At 33.4% G+C, this 24,340-nt stretch overlaps 1 protein-coding gene across 4 annotated transcripts in view; it reads right to left on the reverse strand.

Annotated features, from left to right (window-relative positions):
* Nucleotides 1-24,340, reverse strand: part of LOC126751127 (phosphatidylinositol transfer protein alpha isoform) — a 36,754-nt gene that overhangs the window by 1,626 nt on the left and 10,788 nt on the right. For 2 of the 4 annotated variants that reach the window (XM_050461127.1, XM_050461126.1), the window contains exons 3-8: nt 6,876-6,906; nt 5,361-5,472; nt 5,102-5,253; nt 3,607-3,687; nt 1,793-1,902; nt 1,315-1,494 (exon numbers count right to left, since the gene is read on the reverse strand). In XM_050461127.1, the coding sequence (XP_050317084.1) occupies nt 1,315-1,494; nt 1,793-1,902; nt 3,607-3,687; nt 5,102-5,253; nt 5,361-5,472; nt 6,876-6,906 (666 nt within the window). Of the gene's footprint in view, nt 1-1,314; nt 1,495-1,792; nt 1,903-2,700; nt 2,779-3,606; nt 3,688-5,101; nt 5,254-5,360; nt 5,473-6,875; nt 6,907-12,513; nt 12,552-24,340 lie in introns of those variants that run through there. The other 2 variants (XM_050461124.1, XM_050461123.1) reach the window with 2 other exon arrangements.

Consider the following 24,340-nt stretch of genomic DNA (forward strand, 5'->3'; position numbering starts at 1 on the left):
TAATACAGTGTTAGCATTTGACTACGACAAAATATGATATATTCACATATATATAATTTATTTTCATTAATATAAATAAAATAATAAATAATATTTGAAATAAATGGTTTCAAACCAAAATATTTGCCAACTCGTTTATTTTTTTCTTCCTGTTTATGGCTTCGACAGAATTGTAAAATATAACTTTTTACCGTTTGAATGGTTGGTTGAAAAACCTTTCGAAATAAATAATAATTTGCAGAATACAAGAAATTATTGAAGATAATGCAATTTGTAAATATCGTATTAAACATATATACATATAATGCTAAATATTTTAAATTAGGTTATGTTAAAACAAATAAATCAAAAATATAAATTAATAAGAAATTAAAAAAAAAAAAAAAAAAAAAAAAACAAGTAAAAACGTTTACTTCTGTGGCTACAATAGATTTCACAAATTCAAAAGATTATATAAAAAAAGCTTGATTTTTGGTTTTGGTCGGTCAGTTTGTAGGCTAAAGCTATTAAAGTTCGATCCGAACGATTTATTCGGAAATTGTAACGATGTATAGAATACTAATCAATGCCAAATTTTTCTACACAAGGACATGATTTTGGTAGTTCAGTTTGTTTGGCAGATATATGGTTCCATATCAGCGGCTCCGACAAATGAGCAGCTTCTCGGAGAGAAAAAGACGTGTGTAAAATCTGAGATCGATATCTCATACACGGAAAGAATAGTACATATGGACGAACGGACGAATGGTCGGCACGCTAATCAGCTAAATAAAATATATAAAATATATATATACATACATTTCATTGGGTCTCCGAAGTTAACTTCAGGGTGTTACAAACTTCCTGCAAGCTTACTATATCCTATTTTGGGTGTAAATTTGAATCTTTAACGAAAAGTGATATGCTGGATGCTTAGATAGTAAATTTGGTGCAAATCATTCAGACCAACATATTTTTTCCCGGACATTTTTTCAAAATAATATATAAGTATTGGGGCTATCTACATACCTACCGAATATTAAAATAACTTAATATGCGTATGATTTATTTGCTAACACGGAAAAGGTCTGAATAGTATAGATATCTCATTATTGTTCGGTTAATAAACGAGGTACAAAAATCTGGTTAATTTAAACTTTCCGAAAATATTCGCAATACAAGTACATCGCTATGTTTTCACGTTTTCTCAATTATTCCGCATATTTTTAGCTTCGGCCCCAATATTGGAATATCTCCGTATTCGGATAGTTGAAATATGTTACTGTCTAAAAAATCTAGACGCTTATATATTATTATTTCAGACTAAATGCTTACCGATGGAAGTTTGTGAATAATCGTCGCTCTGACTTTTGTATAAAGTTTTCTATTCTTGTCTGCAATCCAAACCATTTAAATTCGCATGTCACCAATTTATAGCAAGTCATCACTGGATCGACGTTTTTCTTCCAATTTGGACCCACTAGCGGGCCACGACCAGTTTTCTCTGACTTGAATCTGTGGAAGATTAAGGGAATTGAATTAATTATAGTGCAAGTGCAGATCATTTATTATTTTATTAATATTCATAGCTTGGTAATATGGAGATGAAGTGGCATATTTTGAAACTAATTTATGAAAATGTGCAAAACCGACAGAAACTATTATCAGTAGCATTGAATAACAAATATATTTATATTTTAATTTTTTTTATTGAATCGAATTTACTCTAAATATAAAAAGCGTATTAGTTTGAATTTTGATTTAACAATACTCTTCATTGCTACAAATAGGCTTCAGCTGGAAATGTACTTACTTGGTTGGATCCTCAGTGGGTTTGTAATCGGCAGGCAAGACGGTATCATTCGCAATGTCGATGTGAACAACTTCGCGTGTTTTAAGTTTCTCAGGTGGCAGTTCATGCACCTAAATGTAGGCAACATAAGCGTTAAATTAGTAAAGCATATGCATAGATGTTTATATGTTTACTAAAAATGCTAATTTTTCAAGCCAAATAGAAGTGCAAAAAATACATATTTGAACATAGTTTCAACATGCAAGATTTTATATTTCAATTAAATTTTGAAAACTATGTCAAACTCGCACTGAAAAGCAGTTGTATGGTTTGAAGTAATAAATTAAACTCAAAAGGAATGCGTAGGAATTAATTTATCTCTCTTTTCCAAACAAAATTTATACATATGTACTTATATAGTTATATAAAATGCTCAATAGACATAAATAAAAATAATATTAATATTGAATTATATACATATTTTAGTTTTATTAGCGCAATATTATAAAAAATAAGGATTAGTAAAGAGTTTTAGTTTTAGAAAAAAAAGCAAAACTGGAAGGTTAAGAAATAAATTTGATATTTAAGCCGAATTGACAGATAAGGAGTTTAAAAATCGGATTCGTAGTCCAACAAAAGCCGGTGAGAAGAGAAAACTATCAAACTAAAAAACGAAGAATATTTTTACATAAAATTACAAAGAATGACAAAGGGTCCTACATGCATGGTACAAAATTTCCATAGTTACAGCAAATAAAATCTACCAGGAAAAGAATTTGTTATAAAAGTAACAAATAGTAGTGATTTTAAAACTAAAAAAAGTGCGGGGATCATCTATGTATATAGCAGCAACCAATAATTTGTGGTTCTCACTAATATATATTACATACATATGTGCACGCATGGTAGGTAAGGCAAAGCCCACTCACATTATTTTGATCTCCAATGTCACCGACATGAAGCGATTCAATGCAAATTACGAAATTCTCTTTCATATAACCGGGATTCTGAATTCATTTTCCCCAGATGCATTGCGCATAGAAGTATTTATTTACAGCAAACGTGCATACATATGCATGTGCGGTTCGGTAAAATTGTTGGATTTGCATTGCATTATTTTTAGTTTTATTTTTATGCATTCAAAGTGTCGATTGCCATTTTATGTTTCAATAGAATTTAAAATTTGATTGTTAGAGATGCACACAAAACAAACGAGCAGTCACAATTGTTTATACACACATACATACAACCACACACACGACACACAGTTAGCATTCAACAGGCAATCATTCATAGAGCATTCAGCATTTTCAGTTGAATCGTTTAAATTTATTTATTATTGAGTTTTATTTTAAATCCACATTTATTGTTGTCGTTATTTCGAACTCATATTTCATCGATTGTTGGTTGTTAATATGATACCATCAAAAACAACGGCGCAAAAGAGTGTGTGCAACCGATGGCGAGACGTCGAATGTCGAACCAGCAGCATCGGCGTTTATTATGCGTTAGCATTTTGTTGTTATTGTTAGTTGTGTTAACGACGAGTTTAAAAAGCAAACACCATACATATTCGCACACCATCACCAGTGCAATGCGAAATTGCAATTTTATGCGTTACAAAACGACAGTAAGCGACATTTATTAATTCACCATCACCAAATGACCAATCAATCAGCCACATGACCCCAACATTTTGTCGCATTCGATAGTGTAATAAAACAATTCACATAAAACGTATATATTAAATACACCATACGCCGCATGAGTTTGCAGGAAAAGAGAGAGAAAAAGGAAAAACGCATTAGTTAGTTTAAGTCAGGAGGAGAACTTACATTTGGTATATTGCCCGCATCATCTCGCACGTGCATCGAATCTATGGTAATTCTAAAACCATCTTTCATAAATTTGGGATTCTAAAGTGGATTTGCAAAGGAATTAGGTTATGTTTTAAATAAAAATGATAATAATATACAAATAAAAATTATTATTAAAAGAATATATTATAAAATATCTGTCACAGTTTAGAAATTAGCTTACGTAGTACGTCATACTCGATGCGTGTAAAATGTCAGTAATTCACAGTAATTAAAGTAAAAACTTGTGTTAAATCCGAAGCTCTAAAAATATATACATATGTATATGGAAATAGACAGTTCCAGAAAGACTTTGTACGTTTAATCGTTTTGGCGTATAGAAATTCCCCCATTACTCTGCTTAAGCTAACCTATTCTTTCAAATAAGCACATTCAAAACTCAAAACCAGGTTTGCGAAAATTAAAGTTTTAATCCAACATCTTGATTTATGAAATTAAGTTTGGAAATTTTCACCAAGCTGCTTTGATATTAATATTAAATATTTTAATCCAAGCTGTTTAGGATTATATATTAAAAATTTTATTTTATTTTTATTTTTTAATTTACTAGTAAAAATTAAGAATTGTAAATTTAATTTTTAATATTAATATCTTGGTCTAAAAGTTGAGAAATATAAATAAAAATAGCAAAATTTTGTTACCATTTCATTAAAAATAAGCTTTTCTTTTCAAAAGTTATCCAAAAAGAACACGAAGTACGCAAACCCGAAAAACGTAAATTTTAAAATTTTAATTTTTTATAATAAGCTCAGGATTATTTTTTTTTTAATCTAGTATTTAGAATTAAAAATTATTTTTATTTTTTTAACTTTCAATCTAGTATTTGGGATTAATAATTATTTTTAATGAAGATTTTCCGGATTATAAAATAAAAAAAGAAAATTTGTTCTTATTTTTTTAATACATTAGTTGCAACCCGGCTCAAAACATTTTTGAACTTATTTAAATAGTCGAAACCGGATTTTATATGAATATGAGAAGAGCCTATATACCTATGACTGACCTTGTAAAGAAAATATCGGTCAACTTGCGAAACCACTTAGGGAAGTTATGTAAGCATATTTTACTGAAGCTAACTTTGAGTGGAAAATGGATAAAATTGACTAAGTTCCCTATATACCGTATAACTTAGTGAGCGATACATTTTTAATAAAATAGCAAATATGAATGTAATCGAGTCATAATTTGGTCTAATAACAAATGTTAAAATTAAAAAAAAAAAAATCTTTGTGACACGCCTTTAATTCTTAGTAGCTGCAAGAGTATATAATGTTCAGCTGCACTAGGATTTAGTTTTTTTAACATGGACTCTGTGGGCATTAGCACATATTAAAAGTCATAACTGTATTCGCTTGAGTCAACATTGCATAAATTTAACTCGTGCGAACTCTCCTCGCAATGGCTGTGTTAACTCATCAGTGTCTACGCATACATTATGGAATTATGTACATACCGTTATGACCGTTCGACAATACGGATAGGCATTCCATGCCTCTTCATGTATTTCTAAGGAACCCTTCGGTGCCAACAGTCTTATAAATGCTGGAACTTTTGATGCCAAATGATAGATTTTATATGTATACTGACCGGCATTGTATTTACCACCTGCAAGGCATTAATTAAAATATTAAACGACAGTAAATACATGCTACATGATTCTACGTACTTATATGCTGTAATTGTCGCATTCAGCACACAAAATATATACTTACCCAATAGGGGATAATTATCGAATGGTTCGTTTTTTAGCACTTCAATGCCTTCGCCGCCGCCGGTCTCATTCTTCGATGCCTCAGCAACTGAATAAAGTTGTGCAACTTGATACTGAAAGAAGCAACACAGTATTTAAATAAGTATGCAAAGGAATTAATGGGCAAACGATGTAATGGAATTTATTAAAAAGGATAACGTCGTCGACGCCTTGGCTAATTTTTTATGACTCAGGTTTTTACACAGTCGTAACTACTTGGAGAGTTGTTTATGCTTATACTATATAACAACCATGTTTTGATAAGAGTTATTTACATATGTATTGTTACTAAAAATCTAAAAACGATATAAAGTAGAAACAATAGAATCTATGTACCGGACCGTACCTAAATGTACATATATGCGGCTAGGGACTGTTCAATTTTGTTAGATTTTTCTTCTGCCACTCATAGACGCCAGTTATTATGACGGAACAGGAATATAAGGAAAGCGATGTTATATGAACAGATTAGAAGCGATATACAAAGTGGTGTTACTGTTACGCCGAATAACCTTGCAGTCGTAAAGATGCAACTCAAGCTCTTTGTCTCCTTTAGATGGTCGTTGGACTCCCAGGGCATAAATCCCGAATAGAGGAGGTAAGAAGATATCTATTGATACATAGTGCATGATACTCAGAGCCTCTTTAAAGGAAACTAAGGACGATGTCAAAACTCGTCAGTGAATTTTACGAAGTCATTCTCTCCTGAGAAGCAATTTTACTTCAATAAAATACCTGCAATGGTATTTTTTTTTTTAATTAAAGCCATTTGGTTAATTTTTAGCGTCACTGCGAGTAATAATATTTTGGCATGGCCCTGCAACCCGAACTTAATGCTATTCGTTTTCTGAAACACTCAGAATGCTACAGAGCACGCAGAAGCATTTTCGTCGTTGAGGCATTTTAAAAAGAGCGAACCCTAAGAATGGGTAATTTGTCTTCGAAAACGTGTTCTAATTTCTGGACAAGACAGTTGCCAACAAATTTTAGTCTCCGACTTAAACTGCTTTTTTTGGGGCTGTTCGTAACCCCATGTAGACAGTTTCCAGCACCTAAAACCGCATTTTGAGGGTATACAATCAGGGAATATTAATTTTCCGAAAGTAAATAACGCTCACAGCAGAATTTCAAATTAATTTCGTACGCTTGTTGTCAAGCACATCATTGACGCGCCACACTGGCTCCTTCATTTTCTTATTTTATTTTTGTTTTATTTTGTTGCATTATCAGTGTGCTTGCAAATGACATCAAATATCAGCAGAAGGTATGTAAATAAGGAGGAAAATGTAAAAACAGCAACGGATATTATAATGCAGAAAGAAAAAAAAATAGCTGAGAATGAGCGATTGGCGATTGGATAAATTGTTAGTGATTGCCTGCGTCACAAATAGCACTTTATTGTTAACGTATATGTGTGTATATGTGGGCGTGTGGCGTCACTGGGACTGAGCGCGTTTTTTTCTTCCTGTTTACTCACCTCTTCCACAGTTAATGGCAAGGTAACGCGGCTGCAATGGAAAAGAGGTAAATATAGCTGATTAGTAAAAGCACATAGTTGTTGGTATGTATATATGTATGTATTTGCAAATATTTAAATAGCTAACCTTATCTGCATTTGCATATACATAAATAATGTTGCGAAAACAATTTCTTATAATACTGTTAATTCGCATAGATTCCTCACGGATAATTGCGCACTTAAATGAGTGTCATTCGTAATGCACTTTCCTAAATTTTAGTTTTATTGTTTGCTCTCCAAGCTGTTTACAACACTTTTTAAGCGGATTATATTAAACACACCAACTTATATAAATAGTTTCAATGCTGCTGAACGCCTATACATATGCAATGAAATAAATATATATGCAATTTGTGAAGTGTCTTCAGCGAGCGTGAATTTGTAAATTTAGGTTTTCAATTTTTTTCATAATTAGATAGATCTGTATGGATGAATAATTGTTACCATTGCAACCCTGTAACGAAAGGTCCCCGCTGTTATCGCGGTTCTTTCAAACTAGCAATTAAAGTAAGCATCTACCAAAGTAAGTCGGAGGAACCTACCTCAGACTAGCTTGTACCAAAGAATATTCTGACGGACCTGAAAGTGAGTTTCGAATTTTTCGCCGTTTTATTGATGATATTGGCAAAATTCATATAAATCGCGCAAATGTTTTTGCCGTAAAAGTTAAGAATGCCTTGCGCAATGGTATAATCATGATATCCATCGATACTAAGTAAAATCAACTTTCCCTGAGGAGCTTTAAAGAACTACAATGATGCAATCAAAAGCAATGCAATCAAAAAAGAAAGTTTGCACTAAATACAGGACTCAAATGCGGCTCAAATGTGTTGTCCAGAGAAATAGCAATGTTTATTATGGTTGATTTTGAAATTTCTAAAGCATTTACTAAAATTACTCAGAAAGTTAATCTAAGATATTTTATCAAAGCCAAATTGCTTTTTGAAGAACGAAAAACCCCGCCTTCGGTATTTTGGTTGACAAATGAATCCTGAAAGTGAAAATCGCATTTTTCAGTAATAAAACAAATTCTTTATTTGGATGGTGTTTATGTGAAACAATACTATAGGGAAATATATACTTCCAAAATCTATAAACTTTGACTTAATTTTGCTGAGGGAGCAAAACTCTTTAATAGCACTGATGCCAAGGATAAAATCTAAGTAGCAAGATGCTAGCTTAAGTAAACCTGACACACAGACTTTACAGATGTCGACTAGTTTCGGTGGGGTGTTACGTAAATGAAATTGTATTAAGTTAAAAATAATAATAATAAATATTAAAAATATAAAAATATTGTTCAATTAGAACAATAGACATGTCAAACATCGACCTTTGATGAACTTGAACTTTTAAATTTCTCAAAATTTATTAAATAATCGTTTAAATTACTTTCACCATTTCCATTGCTCTCCTGCGGTTAAAACACAAGTTGTGTGATATAAACAATTAATTGAATTTGTTTCTTATCAACTTGTCGCCTTTAATTACACCTGCAAGCGTGTCATATACATATACATATTTATATACATATGTATGCATGGATCGGTATGAATTTTTGTATGACTGTGCTTTCACCGTTGCATGTATGTATACGCAGAAGACGATGTACATACATATATTGTTGTTACTTTTCAATTAACTTTACCAAGAAGCAGCAAAAGCAGAAACGAAACGAAAAATTCTAAAACAATTACAAGAACAATTGAAACAATAAGACTTTCACCACATCAACTACAAATACTACTACGAGCAAAAAATAGTAAGACTTTGTTCACAATTATAAAATTCTTTATTTATTCTTCAAAGGGGGACGACGCCCCTCAAAGTAATCTCCTTGGACCCAACACACTTATACCAATGTTTTTTCTAATCCTCGAGGCAGTTCTTAAAGTCAATTTCTGGAAAGCTTTCATCAATGTGCTTAGCGATTCACGTTCAATGTCTTCATTTGACTCAAAACGATTTCTACGGAGCGGTCGTTTGAGTTCGCTGAATAGCAAGAAGTAACACGGCGCTAAATCAGGCGAATATGGTTTTTGCGTAACGACATTGGTTAAAAAATTTGCGAAAAACTCATGAAGAATCAATGCAGTATGCGACGGTGCATTATCGTGGTGAAAAAAACCAAGAGTGGTCGGTCATAATTCCGACCTCTTTTTCGAATAGCTTCGCGCAAACGTCGCATAATACTCAAATAGTATAGTATTCTTTGCTGACAGTTTGGCCGGTCGGAAGGAATTCGGAGTGCACCGAAGAAAACTGTCAACATAACCTCGATTTTTGACCTCCTTTGTCGTGGTTTTTTCGGCATTGACCTATTTTTGCCACGATATTCGGTATATTGACCATTTGTCGTAAAAAAAAATTGCCGCATTTGGGACGAAGAGCAACCTAATGAGATTCAAGAGCTGCCAAATTCATCCAGAAAAAACAAACGGTTTGGTGTGGTTTGTGGGCCGGTTGAATCATCGGTCCATATTTCTTCAAAAATGACACCGGTGAGAACGTAACCGTCAATGACGACCGTTATCGCGCCCCGATAACCGACTATTTTAGGTCTAGAATTAAAACTGGTGATGTTAAATTTTAAAAACTCAATGAGATTTCTTCAAAATCTTTCACTTACCAGTACAAAAATAAAGAAGTAATTAATAAAACGGAATACAATTTTGCACAAATAATTCTGCCCAAATCCAACAAAAACTGTTCAAGCCCCTAGGTACCGAATATGTGGACCCCAGTAACTATAGTTGACTTTTGACCAAAAATATGGGTGAATTTGTGCCATATACCATTGAAGTTCAGAGAAAATCATTTCCTGACAATAGTAATTTTGTGTATCAAAAATGGGTTGAATCGGGCCAATACCTCCCTGAGCCCCTATATACCTAATATAAAGACTTTCGAACTTCCGGGTGACTTTGTAGCGCATATATCGGCCAATATTTCAGTTATCTCAATGAAAATTGCAGAACTTGTTTAACTCATAACAGTGTATCTTTTGTGCGTTGATCTTGCCCCCATATAACTATTACCAGGATTTAAGTTTGCTCCATATGTTAGTACATACGAGTACAATGTATGTACTTATGAAACCCATGGAACATATTTTTAGTATGTGGCATGATCGGGTCGATTTTACCCCAACTCCCATATACTACATATAATGATTTCGTTTTTTTGCCTTATGCCGAATATGTCGGTCAGTGTATGAATCCTCTGGTTGACGTTTTTCACCTTAGGATTCTTGCAAGTTGCAAGAGTATGAAATGTTCGGTTGCACCCAGACTGGCGCTTCCTTCATTGTTATTTTTATGTGTATACATTACGATGCTATTTTTATTTTAATTTATGATTTTTGAATGCATGAAAATGCATGAATGTATAAAATAATTTGTTTATGTTTTGTATGTTATGTACGCTTTGTGCTGCCTCAGTATTATCAATGATGTTGCATGATCAAAGATATAACAGTTTATATGCCAAATAAATTCTAGTATTCAGCTCAGACGGTCGAATCGATTACACTTAATCAGCATTGATAATTTCTTTTGAAATTTTATCTATCCATTTAATATATTTCAAAATTATGATATGACCAATGCGTGACGGATATATTATAGTTTAGGTAATAATTCCGACTTAGCGCTTAAGTATAGTAGAGGCGTATTTTTTTTGAAGTTTCCTTAGATATATAGTAAATATTCTTCTTCTCGTAACCAGATAATTTCTTAAAAACTATGAGTCTGTCTGTTTTCCCTTCAACGAAACTAATTTAAAACAATTTTTTGGCATTTCTTGATATACAAGGTCTGTCGCAACAAAAAATTAATATTTTTCAAAAGTTATATTTTTTCTATTCAAAGTAGTTTCCTTGTGCTTCGATACAGCGTTTAGCCCGGTCAATTAGCATTTCAAATGAGTGTTTAAGGTCATTTTTCGGAATGCTCTTGAGAATATCGGTCGTCGCCTCTTGGATAGCTGAAATGTCCTGAAACCAGTGTCCTTTCATGGGCAAATGAAGTTTTCCAAATAGGTAAAAATCACAGGGTGCCAGATCAGGTGAGTAGGGTGCGTGATTAATGGTTAATATGGAGTTTTTTGTCAAAAAATCAGTGACAAGCGTCGACCGATGACACGGCGCATTATCGTGCAACAGGCGCTAGGACCCTGCCTCACGGTGGTATTGTGGTCGAGCACGACGAATGCGTGACAAAAGACACTTCATAACACCAAGGTAAAACAAAGCATTAATCGTTTGGCCAGGTGGGATGAACTCTCGGGGTACAATACCATCGGAATCGTAAAAACAAATCAGCATTGTCTTTATTTTTCACTGCTGAAGACGACCGACTTCTGATCGTCACAGCGGTCCTCACTACCTTCTTGGAATCGCTTAAACCACCCATGCACATCACTACGGGATAGGCACTGATCACCATAAACTTTTTTCATCATTAGAAAGTTTCAGGAAACGTTTTCCCAAGTTTAAAACAAAATTTAATATTTGCTCTTTGCATTTTACGACCGATGACCAAAAGCTGCTGTCACTTTTTGATCGATAACATCGATTGTAGTTATCCAATTGTCTTAAAATTTTTACGAAATGTCAACAAGAGATCAAACTTTTTATTTCATATACCCAACAATAGGTGGCGCCACACCTTGTAGAAACAGATACAAATAACCACGCCTATTTTCCATACAAAAATTATGTCCAAATTACTAGAATTTCGTTAACTAACGAAAAACATCAGAAGAGTCATATTTAATTAAGTTAAGAGAGCAGATTAGCATGTGAATCGGTATAAAAACCTGATAATAGAGCATTATCTTGACATGTTTACTTATTTATGGGGTAAATCTGCGTTTTGAAAATGCATAAATTTTAATTTTTGGCATCACTTTAAACTCTTCATCATTTTGTATTTTTATTACCGGTTCCGCCTACGAAATGCAGTATTTCCCTCACTTTCAACCATACTTTAAGTAATTAATTATTCTTTCCTTTTCGATATCTTTGCTATCTACAACTATAGTTGTCTTCTTGTACATATAAGGCCCTGGAGAAGCAGAAAAAAATTGTTATTCGCCATTGTACTCTTATTTTTTTGTTTTTGCTCCAAATTTTCGAACACTTTTTCTCATCTTTTCATTTTTATTTTGCTCAGTTTCAATTTGTAACCTAATTTCGAAATCTCTAACTGTAGCAAAAACTGCTCACAAGTACATATACACATGTATATGCATATATACGATAAATATATATACATAAATGTGTATATGCATACATACGTAAGTGCATATGAACAATGTACACTTATCTTGAACCACATGCGAGGCAATCGAATTTTACCACAAAGTACAGACGGCACGTTCACTGCGAAGTGGCGTTACTGTTTGACTTGTTGCCAGATGGAATAAAAATAAAATTGCTATATTTGGTTGCTTTGTTTGTAAAACGATTTTCAATCGCTTTCTAAGAAAATTCGCACAATTTAAAAAATTGAATTTAATTAGCACAACACACCAGCGACGCCAACTAATAACTTGATTGCAAAACATGCGCTTCCATAAATATTGATGCATTTACCCAACAGACGTCACATCGGCCATCCTTCGAACGGCATTAAATTCGTTAACAATGCACCACTTGTCCTCCATCTAAGTCGTCTGAGTGGCGGCAAGCAACTTGCTCTGCCGTAAAATCTACTCCAGCGCTACCAGCGCCAACTTCCACCCACTTCCAGCCATCCATTAGGCTGCTATGCACAAGACATCGTTCGATGTGAGCCCAACATGACTGTCAATGCGTATAAGTATTGTAAATGTTTGCTTATGTAAGTAAGTTCAATTGATGTTCAGCTATTGCCTTCTGGGTCAATAAGCTGCTTGCACTTCTCTTTGCTTTCTTTTTCATTGCAATCAGCAGACATCATCGGCATGCTCGGCAAAGTAAGAGCGAAAGTTACATACACTTTGGAAGCACATACAAACACTCTTGTATGTGTAGTTGTTTAGTTTGGATGTCAAGCTTTAAGCTTCCATCTTCTTCTCGTTTTCAAAATTAGTTAAATAAGTACTTATGCACTCAATTATTTGCTTAATTTTATTGAGTAAGCTTTAATTGTCTCATTGACTAAGGTAATCGGCTCACTTCATTAAATGCTTGTGCAGAGTCTCCAGCAAATATTCACCACATGTACCCAGTGGGAAATTGCGTAAGGACTCGTTTGTTTTGTTTTCAAAAGTCTTTTGGAAAAATAACAAATTATTAAAAAGTTGAGAAAGAAAAAGAAGAGTAAAGTTTTTGGTTTTTTAATAAAAACGAAATCCCAAACAATACGAACTTGATAATCGGTAAAACTGCGCTTTATATTCCACCAAAGCCACCTCGGCAAAAAATTTATTTAAGCTAGGAATTTAGTTGGGTTTTTTGTCACTATATCCAGCATATATTTTTATACCCAATACAGCTTATAATAGATTTGCACCCAGTAGCAGCAAGAAAGAAACGTCAGTGACCCTATTTTCTCCAAATTTCAATAATAATATATCCCACAGGTTGACCGATATTTTCGGCAAGAAAAAGTTTTTTATCCTTTTAGAAAAGTGCAAGGTTATAATCTGATTTCATTCCTTTTTTCACTGTGGGTAGAGTATTTTACCCCAAAACCAATGTCGTTATTGTAGATTTAGTGGTTTAGCAGATATATACATTAAACCTCTTAGAAGGCCTTGGTACCTTGGTACTGCCAACATCTGTACCAAATGACAGCTTTGTATCATAATTTAATGCTTCATAATGACACTTTATAGATTACGTTTAATGGCGTGTTGTAGGTGTAGCAATGCTCCCACTACGCCCATCTACGAACTAATCTCCCTTTTTGCAAAGAAACCCGTGTAACAAGTTTCATTACGATATCTTAAATTTTACTCAAGTTACAGCTTGCATGGACAAACAGACAGTCAACAAGATTTCAACTTTCCTCGTCGTCCTGATTATTTATATGTTTGTATGTAAGGTGTTTTTCAATAGGGACGCTACAAAAGTAGACCGATAGGAGTAGCAAACGGCGCCATATTTTTTCCGCTCTTTTGACATTTCTCTTCAGTAAGGTATACCATATCATCATGGTAAGATATATGTACGATCCAACAACTAGTCGAAATCATTAAAATGTACTACCGAAATTCGGAGTCAGTGGCCTCAACTCTAGGAGCGGGTTTTTCCATAAGAGCGCTACAAAAGTTTTTTTTTAATAAAACAAAAAAGGTTTGGGATATCAATGAAATTCTTTATTCCTGTGAAAGTACACACATTCGTACGTACTCCATGAGTCGCCACTGCATCCCAAAAATATTACGGTATGGTGCGGTATATGGGCCGGCGGCGTCATTGGTCCGTACTTCTTACGTGGTGATCAACAGAGACACCTTACTGTGAATGGGAATCGCTACCGCTTAATGATAACCGAATATTTTTGGCCCGAATTGGATGATATGGACTTGGATAATACGAGGGCTGCTATATATATTCTGGCCTAGGGCAACACTAAGTGTTGCCAGGTGCAATCTGATATTTCCATTGGAAAGTTTGACATTTTTTAGCATAACATCACTCAGAACGTTTTGTCATTTAATCGTGAATTGTTTTATTTACAGGGAATTAAAAAATTCATCTCGGCCAAAAAATGGAATTAACTCCTGAACATTTTCGTACGATCTTTTTTCACAACTTTCGACGTGGATTATCACGACAAGAGTGCATCGATGAACTAAAATCTTTGTATGGCTATGAAGCACCATCCTATAGTACTGTGAAAAACTGGTACAACGAATTCAATCGTGGACGACGCTCGCTCAAAGACGAATTCCGTGAAGGTCGTCCAAAAACAGCCGTTGTGCCAGAAAACATCGATGCCGTACGTGAACCGATAATGCAAGACCGTCATGTAACATACCTTCAGGTAGAGGCATGCCTATGCTTTTCTCCCACCAGCATGCATCCGATATTGCATGAACACCTGGCCGTAAAAAAGGCTTGTTCTCGTTGGATCCCGCACAATTTGACAATCGTGTTTTCTCACGAAATGGCCCAGTCAATTAGCCGCCTCGGTCGTGCGATTTGACGAGGTTAGACTATTTCCAGTAGGGTTACCTCAAGTCTATGGTATTTGCAAACAAGCCAGCGACGATTGATAAACTTCGTACGAATATCGAACGTGAAATTGCAGCTGTTTCGGCCGATTTATGCTTGAAAATCGTCGAAAATTGGGTTCAGCGTCTGGACTTCTGCAAGCGAGCCCGTGGTAACCAAACGTTTTTGCTTTATTTAAAACACTTTTGTGGCGCTCTTATTGAAAAACCTGTTATTTATAACTCCGAATCGATCTGGATTAGTATTAGGTGATATAAACAACCGTTAAGTAAGCAAAGCTATTCCACTCTGTAGCAACATGTTGCAAGAGTATAAAAATGATTAGCATGACGAGCTGTAGTAAGCTTGTGTAGAAACTTTTTTAGTTTTGAAGGGTATTACAGCATAGATGAAATCGAAGTTACCGTTTTTTTTTTAAATAAGACATCGACATTGCTTCATCATAAACGGTATTGAATGAGAACAGGAACCACTAGAATATCAGCGATTTAATCTTATTTCTCTTTAATATTTAACCAAGAAAATTTCAAAATTTCGATTCACACTGATGAAAGTTTTACAATGATGGAATAATGTCGCTAGCGGAAAAATGACAAAAAGTGGTTGTTTATTTATTTATTTATTATAAATATAAAAAAAAAATAGTTAAAACTTGATTAGAAATACGAAAAGACTTTTTCGACTAGCCAATATAATAATGGTTTACTCAGTAACTAAAATTAGGTTCTAACTAATAGTTAGTTAATTAATAGTTTTCTTTCTCTACTTTCACCGTCTTCATAATGAATATATTCAAGAATTTAGTATTTAGGTTGGCATATACCGTATGTATAGTACGTGATCGTGACAGATTGCTAGTGAGCAGCAGAAGGTCTTCATAGAGTTCAAAAACTCCATGCCTAGTTCGGACTCACTTATAGACTCCTGCAAGCAATCAATAAACTGCCCTCTTGCCGACTTAACCACCATGAATGGATTAAGGACAATCAAACTTACTTACATCACAGCATGCCTTCGTTCATATTGGCGACAATGATTTTCTTTATTTTTTCGAACAAAAGAACATTGCGGACAAACAGCCACCCACCGACATAGCCACGGTGGCAACAAACCAACCGCATAGCAACATTGCAAATACAAATGTTTGATAAAGCAGTATACAAATAAGTGGTAGAATTGAATTGCTGTCAAAGGCAAACTCTTTTCAAAAACAATTCGCTTGTGTTGGCGTCGACTTTGCGGCTGACATGATTGCCAACGACGTTAACATTCAGTTAATTTACACAAAAACAAAAACAAAAGTTATAAAGATAAATTAAAAGACGGGCATACCGCAGCTGAGAAAAATACGAGTGCAGAGCAAGAAGCGAGGAGTGTGATACATCAATATGTGCAAAGATGAGGCAAAAACGCAAGAAAAAATATATAATTAAACCTACGGAGATTCAAAGTTTAGCTTTCTTTTTATGAAAGAGGCACTTTAGCATACATATGTATATGAATGTAGAAATATTGATGAGTCGTAGCCAACAGACAAATAAATGATGATGATCATTTTAAAAATCGTAAAACTATAAACCGCAAGGTAATTATTATATATTTCAGCAGCATCCAAAATATTAAGTAACGATAATATGAAATGACGTGTACAGAATAGCATACATATTTTTTATAGTGTTATAGTTATTTTGTAGTGTAAACGAACTGATATTCTTTATTTTCATAATGAAGAACTTTTTTCGATTACAAACGTATTTTTTTAGTCGTATAAGTACTAAAAATGAGCAATGTGAAATTGAGAATTCAAAACATGTTAGACCTCATTTTCATTCTGAAAAACTATATGAATCCGAATACGGAATGCGTCGGTAGGCCTTATGCTTTTTCGCTTTCCAAAAAAAACCATATGCCGCTATTCAAAACGTTCATAATTTATTTCATTTTTATTTGTATTTAGTGATTTTTTTGATTATACCAATTGTTAGTTCGATTCGATACCCTCGACAAACAATCAGTTGTTCAAAAATGTTTAATCTTTTGATTGCAAGTTAATTTCTCTGTTGTTGTCAGTACAATATATGTAATATGTGCCTACCAGAAGGTTGCGTAGTTTCCAATCAAATGTTTACCGAATGGATCCATCATTTTACCAGCAGATATCGCTTAGTCTTAACTTGGTAAAAGTGTTTTGCTGATTAGTTAGTTATTTATTGAGCTTATCACTTTTCTGTATTGCCCTTTTTATTGTTTCGTTAAATGATTGTAATCATTTTTAGTACATTTCAAACACTGCAATGACTACTTATTATCAAACATACGTAGAGCAGTTAAAATCTGTACCTATAAATGGTTTAACTTGGTTGATGATTCGAAAACACAAGCCAATTGACGCACCTTTGATTCACAGGGAATTCGATATTTGGTATATTTCGAAAAAAAAGATTTAACACTTGTATTGCTGTCTTTTTATACTCTCGCAACAAAGTTGCTAAGGAGAGTATTATAGTTTTGTTCACATAACGGTTGTTTGTAAGTCCTAAAACTAAAAGAGTCAGATATAGGGTTATATATACCAATATATACATATGTATATATAAATGATCAGGGTGACGAGTCGAGTTGAAATCCGGATGTCTGTCTGTCCGTCCGTCCGTCCGTGCAAGCTGTAACTTGAGTAAAAATTGAGATATCATGATGAAAGTTGGTACACGTATTTCTTGGCTCCATAAGAAGGTTAAGGCGTGGCCTCGCCCACTTATGGACCAAAAACCATATCTCAGGAACTACTCTACCGGTTTCAATAAAATTCGGTATATAATATTTTCTTAACACCCTGATGACATGTACGAAATATGGGTGAAATCGGTTCACAACCACGCCTTCTTCCAAAATAACGCTATTTTGAATTCCATCTGATGCCTTCTCTGTATAATATATACATTAGGAACCAATGATGATAGCGGAATAAAACTTTACACAAATACGGTATTTAAAAAATATGTAAATGACGTATAATGAAATCTCGATTATCACTTTATCATGCGAGAGTATAAAATGTTCGGTGACACCCGAACTTAGCGCTTCCTTACTTGTTTAAGGTATATTCATTTCCAGGAACGTTTCATAAAGGTTCATAGCAAATGTGTTTCTGTCTTTTCTTAAATATTTCGTCAGTAAAGTTTGTGCTTATGAGGATTTCGCTTCTCTACAGCCTTCTGCTCTCAAATAAAATGTAAGAATATGCCTTAATATGACAAATTTTTGAAATATGCTTTTAAGTATTAAATATGCAAAGTGCATATGCAATCTGAGCAAATATTCGCTCTGGTTATATCTCTAGTAGAGAACATTTTTGGAGCTTCTTTAACTATTTAGTATGTCGGCATTTTTGAGCCATCTTCTACTCGAACTACATACATATGTAGCTTAACGAACACTATGCAAGTCCCAACAGTGAGGTTATGAATTCTGTCTGGCGATATGTCATGCTGGAACCACTTTGACTGCCATTAGTTGGTAACGAATGCCAGTCCAGTCCAAGTCTAAATTCATCCCTAAACTGGGAAAAGTTTCATTAGTAAAATACTTCGGGGAAATCACTTATTATTACTGTCGTTGAATTTTTAGAATAGCAATACTGAAATTTCCGAACATATCCAAATATATAATATGTATTTATACGTGTTTAATGGCCCGCGAACTGATCGTGTGGGACAGAATAACACATAGATATGTATTATGTATGTGACATGACATGCAAATATTTCCATTTAACTAATTGAAGCATATAAAATTTGTTTCGCACGCATATGGATGCCGATATACATATGTACATTCCTGATAAAAAAAATTGTAGAGTTGCCGTATCATATTAATGGCATTATACTTTTCTTTCGATAATAAATAATTATTTCTTTTTAGTGTTAAAATAAAAATTTAAATGCTTTTTGCGTAATTTTTAAGAATTCAGGGTTTAAGAGCAGAGTTCTTCACTATTTCTAAGCAGTCCTCTCAGAAACAAACCAGCCTGCATATGTATATGTATGTACATACATATAATGGCTGAACCTCCTCGTTTATTTGCGATATCTTTTCTGGAGGTGAAGAAGCTCGGCCATAACATTTTTCGATAAGAACAAATGTAATCGGTTGTCCGACTATTCATGTGTATTTCCACATTACGCATTCAATTAATTTAATAACAGTTTTATCTTTCCATATTTTGTCTAGAATTCTTTCGGTGCAATTTACGTGTTCGCCACTGTACATACTTGCATGCTTAAGGCAGTACTCACATACTCACAAGCATATGTATTATCTAAATGTGGATACTTTGTACGTTGCACTTTGAATAACTAATAATCAAAAAACTAAAAAAATAAACAGCTTTAAATAATGAAATATAAAATGAAGAGAAATTATTAATTAAAACAGCTGAAAGTCAGTGTAACTCATTAATTACATACTTGTTACTTGATATATCAAACATAGAGATTATGAATTCCTTTTTTCATAACTTATGGTCAAAAGATTTTTACAATTTTTGAATAGACAGCGAAAATGTTATTTATTTTAATTTGAAGTTCTTATCTTATAACTCAACAAACATATCCTTTTAACTCCATATTGTAAAAAAACTCATGGCAACCCTGTTGGATATTTTCAATTAATAAATGATTACAATATATGACATCAAAATTGATTAATGCACACTGGCAAATTGTGATTTCACCTTATACATACAAACATATATTTAAATATGTAAACAAAGGGTGATCCATTTCGGGGTTCTCTACTTTTTATCCTCTCAATAAATGCCAAACAATACTGAACAAAAATAACATGACAGTTTGACACGAGTCACGCGTGATCTGTCAAAAACAGGCCATTGAAAAAAGCAGCTTCTCTTGGATCACCCGTTATATAGGAACATACGTGGATTAATTGTAAATGAGTAATTAATATATAATTACTCTTTGGTAAAATTTTATTTGTTAAAAAAATATTCTAAACAAACTCAAATTTATCATACGTACGTACATATGTACATACATATGTACACTAGAGTCGATCGAGTTTTTTTAGTAAAATCGCGTATGCGGGAATGTTCTGCGCATAATTTTGAAGAACTTTGCCTAAGACACTAATAGCCTTGACAGACGGCAGCGTTAATCCGGATTAACTGCGCACTTAATCAGATCCAAAGTTGTAGGTGACAGACGGCAGCTATGCGAGTTTGAAACTCTCATAAAACAGCTCATTGTCCTTTTTATAATATTTTCAATGAAAATTGATAGAAGATAAACATTACGGTTGTTAGCCGACTAATTTTTACCAAACCATTTTTTATTACAAAAACATATCAACACATTATTTTTAAAACTGCATCATAACATAGAAGTTTTATTGATATTATATTGAGAATTTGATAAACAGCTGTCAGGGTTGCTTGTATTTCATTCACAATAGATGAAATTGGCCATTTTTAACAATGTTGCGAACGAAAATCTCACAAACTCCCTAAAATTTTGAGAGTTATTTTTGGATTCAGCAACGGAGTTAGCTGTGGTAACTCCTGAATTAATCCCGAAAAATGCAATTAATCTGGTTTAACGCTGCCGTCTGTCAATGCTATAAGGGTTTCAAATCAGTGAATAGAATAACAAAATGCACATGCCTTTCTCTCGGATATCTCAAAAACTGACGAACAAATCTTTATAGTCCCTAAAAAGCTTCGCCTTAAGGCTTAGTAGGCTTGAAACGGGTTTCAGACTCATAGTCTATTAGGCAAAGATGCACATGCGCGATTTTTCGTTTTTGGCTCCCTGTAAATCAATCCGCTCTAATCTACACATATGGAGTTTCCGGAATTAAAAATATATGTGCACTCCACAAAATAAGTATAGTATACAAGAATCCATAATGGGATTTTTTGGTAATTTATCAACCAATTATTATTATTTTTTGTTAATACGTTGATATAAAAAAGCACCCGGAAAATGTAATTAAATTCCACGGGTGAACGATATTCCAAAATAATGTATTTTGCTAAGTTAGTAGGACTGTCCTTAATACTAAGCGAGATCTGTCAACCAGTTTGTTTACAGCTGCTGCTTAAGGAGCGAGCCTGCTTTAGAAGCTTCAAAAAATTACACCTCAGTAGTGCGTTGCGATTTTTACAATGGATTAAAATATCGAACAAAGAATTTGTCTCAAATTGTGTATTTCTGACCAAATTTTCTGTGCGGAATCGTTGCTAATGTTGGAAAAGGCTTACGGTAATTCAAAAACACAAGCCTACGAGTGGTAGAAGGCCTTCAAAGACGGTCGAGAGATCGTTGAAGACATGCCTCGTTCTGGACGACCTTCGACCCCTTACGATTGTGACCGAATTTATAGCTGAAAACGTAATGAATACCCTCGAGCAACCACGTTTTCACCAGATTTGGCTCCATGAGATGGATTTTTTCTTGTTGCCCAAACTGAAATTGCCGCTCCGTGAAACCCGTTTTAAGTCGACCGAAGAGTTAAAATAAAATTCGCTGTAGGAGCTGAAGGCCATCGCAAAAAGTGTTTGTTTTGAGGACCAGAAAAATCGTTGGCATAAGTGTATTACATCTGGTCGGGATTACTTTAAAGGCGACAAAAAATATTTTGATGAATAATTAACTTTTTCCGCTTTATTTATAATTCCCGGGTACTTTTTTGTCACAATGTATATCTTTATTTATTGAATCTGAATGTTAAAACTAGACAAGCTCAAGGTTGTAGCTCAGCCTATTTGGTGATATGTACTTCTTTCCTAACCATGGGAATACCAAAATCTTTGTGAATATTTTCATTGCGGATATGCCATGGTGAACCCGTTATCGTTCAAAGTATTTTTTCTGGAACCTCCGCATTATATTAATATAATTTGCTTTACTCCGATGTATAACAGAACTTTGTTATCAAGGCTAAGGTTAGAGTTTTTATTTAACAGCCAGTTTAAATTTGCTGCTCCTAACTTTATGTTAGTCACTGGGCAAATATTTTCTACAAGTAAGCCTTCTGATCAAGTGAATGTCAAGATAAGACATTATGGTACTAAGAGGTTATTTATTCTAATCGGCTGGCACTTTTTTGGTCTTAGTGAAAATATAACATGCTTACACTTTTAGTCATTTACATTTACATGCCAATTGGGTAGCCATTCTTCGACCATTGACGGCCTGATGGGTCGTTTATTACGTCATATTAGTGCTATGTTATTCGCAAAAATGGATATCAATATATTATTACCGGTAGGAATATCTCTGTATATAAGATGTATAGTGTTGGGCCTAGCACAGTTTCCAGAGGTATTGAGGTAGAGGGCTGACCTTATCTGTCATTCAGCAGATATGAAATTATCAAGTTTATGCAGTAAATTTTCCATTTTTTAAATAAGACCAACTTATAGGCAATTTTATGTGCCTAAGTAGGTTATTAATAAGTGATTGTATTCGTATATCGAATCAAGAGTACTTCCAGATACCGTTATCTTTATTTATTTGGAAATAACTAAACCGTACAAAGTGGATCGAACATTTTATGAGAATTAGTTTATGTGGTAAAATTAATTTAAATTGTTTTTGATAATTTTCAAAAAATTTTATAAATACACAAGAACAGAGTTGTTCGTTTTGTATAATCCATATAAATATGGAACTACAAAAAGAAGAGGACGTACTAGAAAGGTGGATGAAAGTGCAAATTGGCAACTGAAGCGGTAGATCTCGCAGTGTCTACAAGAAGAGTTCAACAAAATTTAAATTCGCATAATAACCTTGAATACATAAATCCTGCTACTCAATATAGGTTACTATAGCTACAATACAATCGAAACCGATCGTTTACCATTCGCAGAAAAGTATACATAAGTTTTTGGACGAGTTGTAGAAGTACGTCGTTTTTAGCGAAGGGAACAAATCTAATTTGAACGGTTGTGATGGTTCTCAAAAATTTTGCAGCGATATTCCACGCAAACGAGAATTTCTCATTTCAAAAACTTATAAGGAACATGGGATTTAATGGACCTACTCAAATATGCTTTATTAGCTATAAAATGAAGCCAGCAACTCACATTGAATTACTACAAACTGTTTTAATTAAGGAAACGTGGATGTTTAAAAAAAAAAATCGAAAAATAATTTGATGAAATCGGTCCATGGAAAATTTTGTTCAATTTTTTTAGCATTAAAACGAGTATCATTACTTAAAGGTTTTACGAATCTATTTTATTCGAATTGGACAATAAAATCAATTGTTAATTATACAATAAAATTATAAGATTTAAAAAAAGAGTAAACGTTGAAAAAAAACTAAGATCGAATGTGCGAAGTCTAAAGCATTTAAATACATAGATAAATAGCTTCTGGAAGTCTACCTTGAAAAGTTCAAATTTCATAATTTCATTAAAAAAAAATAAACACAAAGCAAAATCAAGACAATAACCTCGTACTTATTAACTGTTACTATTGAATATACTATGCACGAGTAGTTTCGAAGTTGGCAAAAACTTTTGGATACACTTAATTAATAACACCCGGTTTAGATACATCCGTTCACATTTCATGCAAATTATGTGTGTGTATCTGTTCTAATGTTTTTTATTATCTTTATAAAAAAATTCTGTTAAAAATTTGATTCGCAATATTGGTGCAATCGTACTTGCTTTCCGCCGACTTAAGTGTTTTCTGTGCTCAGAGCAAACGTTTATGCATGCATACAGAATATCAAAAAACTATTAGGCTGTTCACGGTAAGGTGGTTATCGGGTTATGTGATTATTAAATTAAAAATAACCTCTGTGCTCCGTGAACATCATATGTATAGTTATTTGCTTATTTTTACATAAACAGCTGTTCATTGTTTACAATTCTAGTTCAATGAAATTCCTACTTATAAAATGCCTAAACAAAGTTTAAAAGGCAAAATAATCGAATTTAAAATAAGTTCTGCTATTCAGGAAATGGACTTTATTGAAGGTATGTGCTTATTAAGTAATCCGAATTTTAAGGTTTCAAAAAATTCTTTGTATAAATAATAATTTTTGATAATTATTGATGATTTTTGATGCTTTGTGATGCTTTTCGATGCTTTTTATTTCGGTTTTAATTTGCTGATTGTAATCAAAAAACAGCTGTTAATAGCAGATTTTCCAATAAGAAAATCTAAATGGAAATGCCATTCGCTTAGTTTTATTTATTTTTTGTGCTGCCATTTAGTAAAATTCC

The sequence above is a fragment of the Bactrocera neohumeralis genome, chromosome 2 (genome assembly GCF_024586455.1).
Source record: "Bactrocera neohumeralis isolate Rockhampton chromosome 2, APGP_CSIRO_Bneo_wtdbg2-racon-allhic-juicebox.fasta_v2, whole genome shotgun sequence".
NCBI lineage: Eukaryota > Metazoa > Arthropoda > Insecta > Diptera > Tephritidae > Bactrocera > Bactrocera neohumeralis.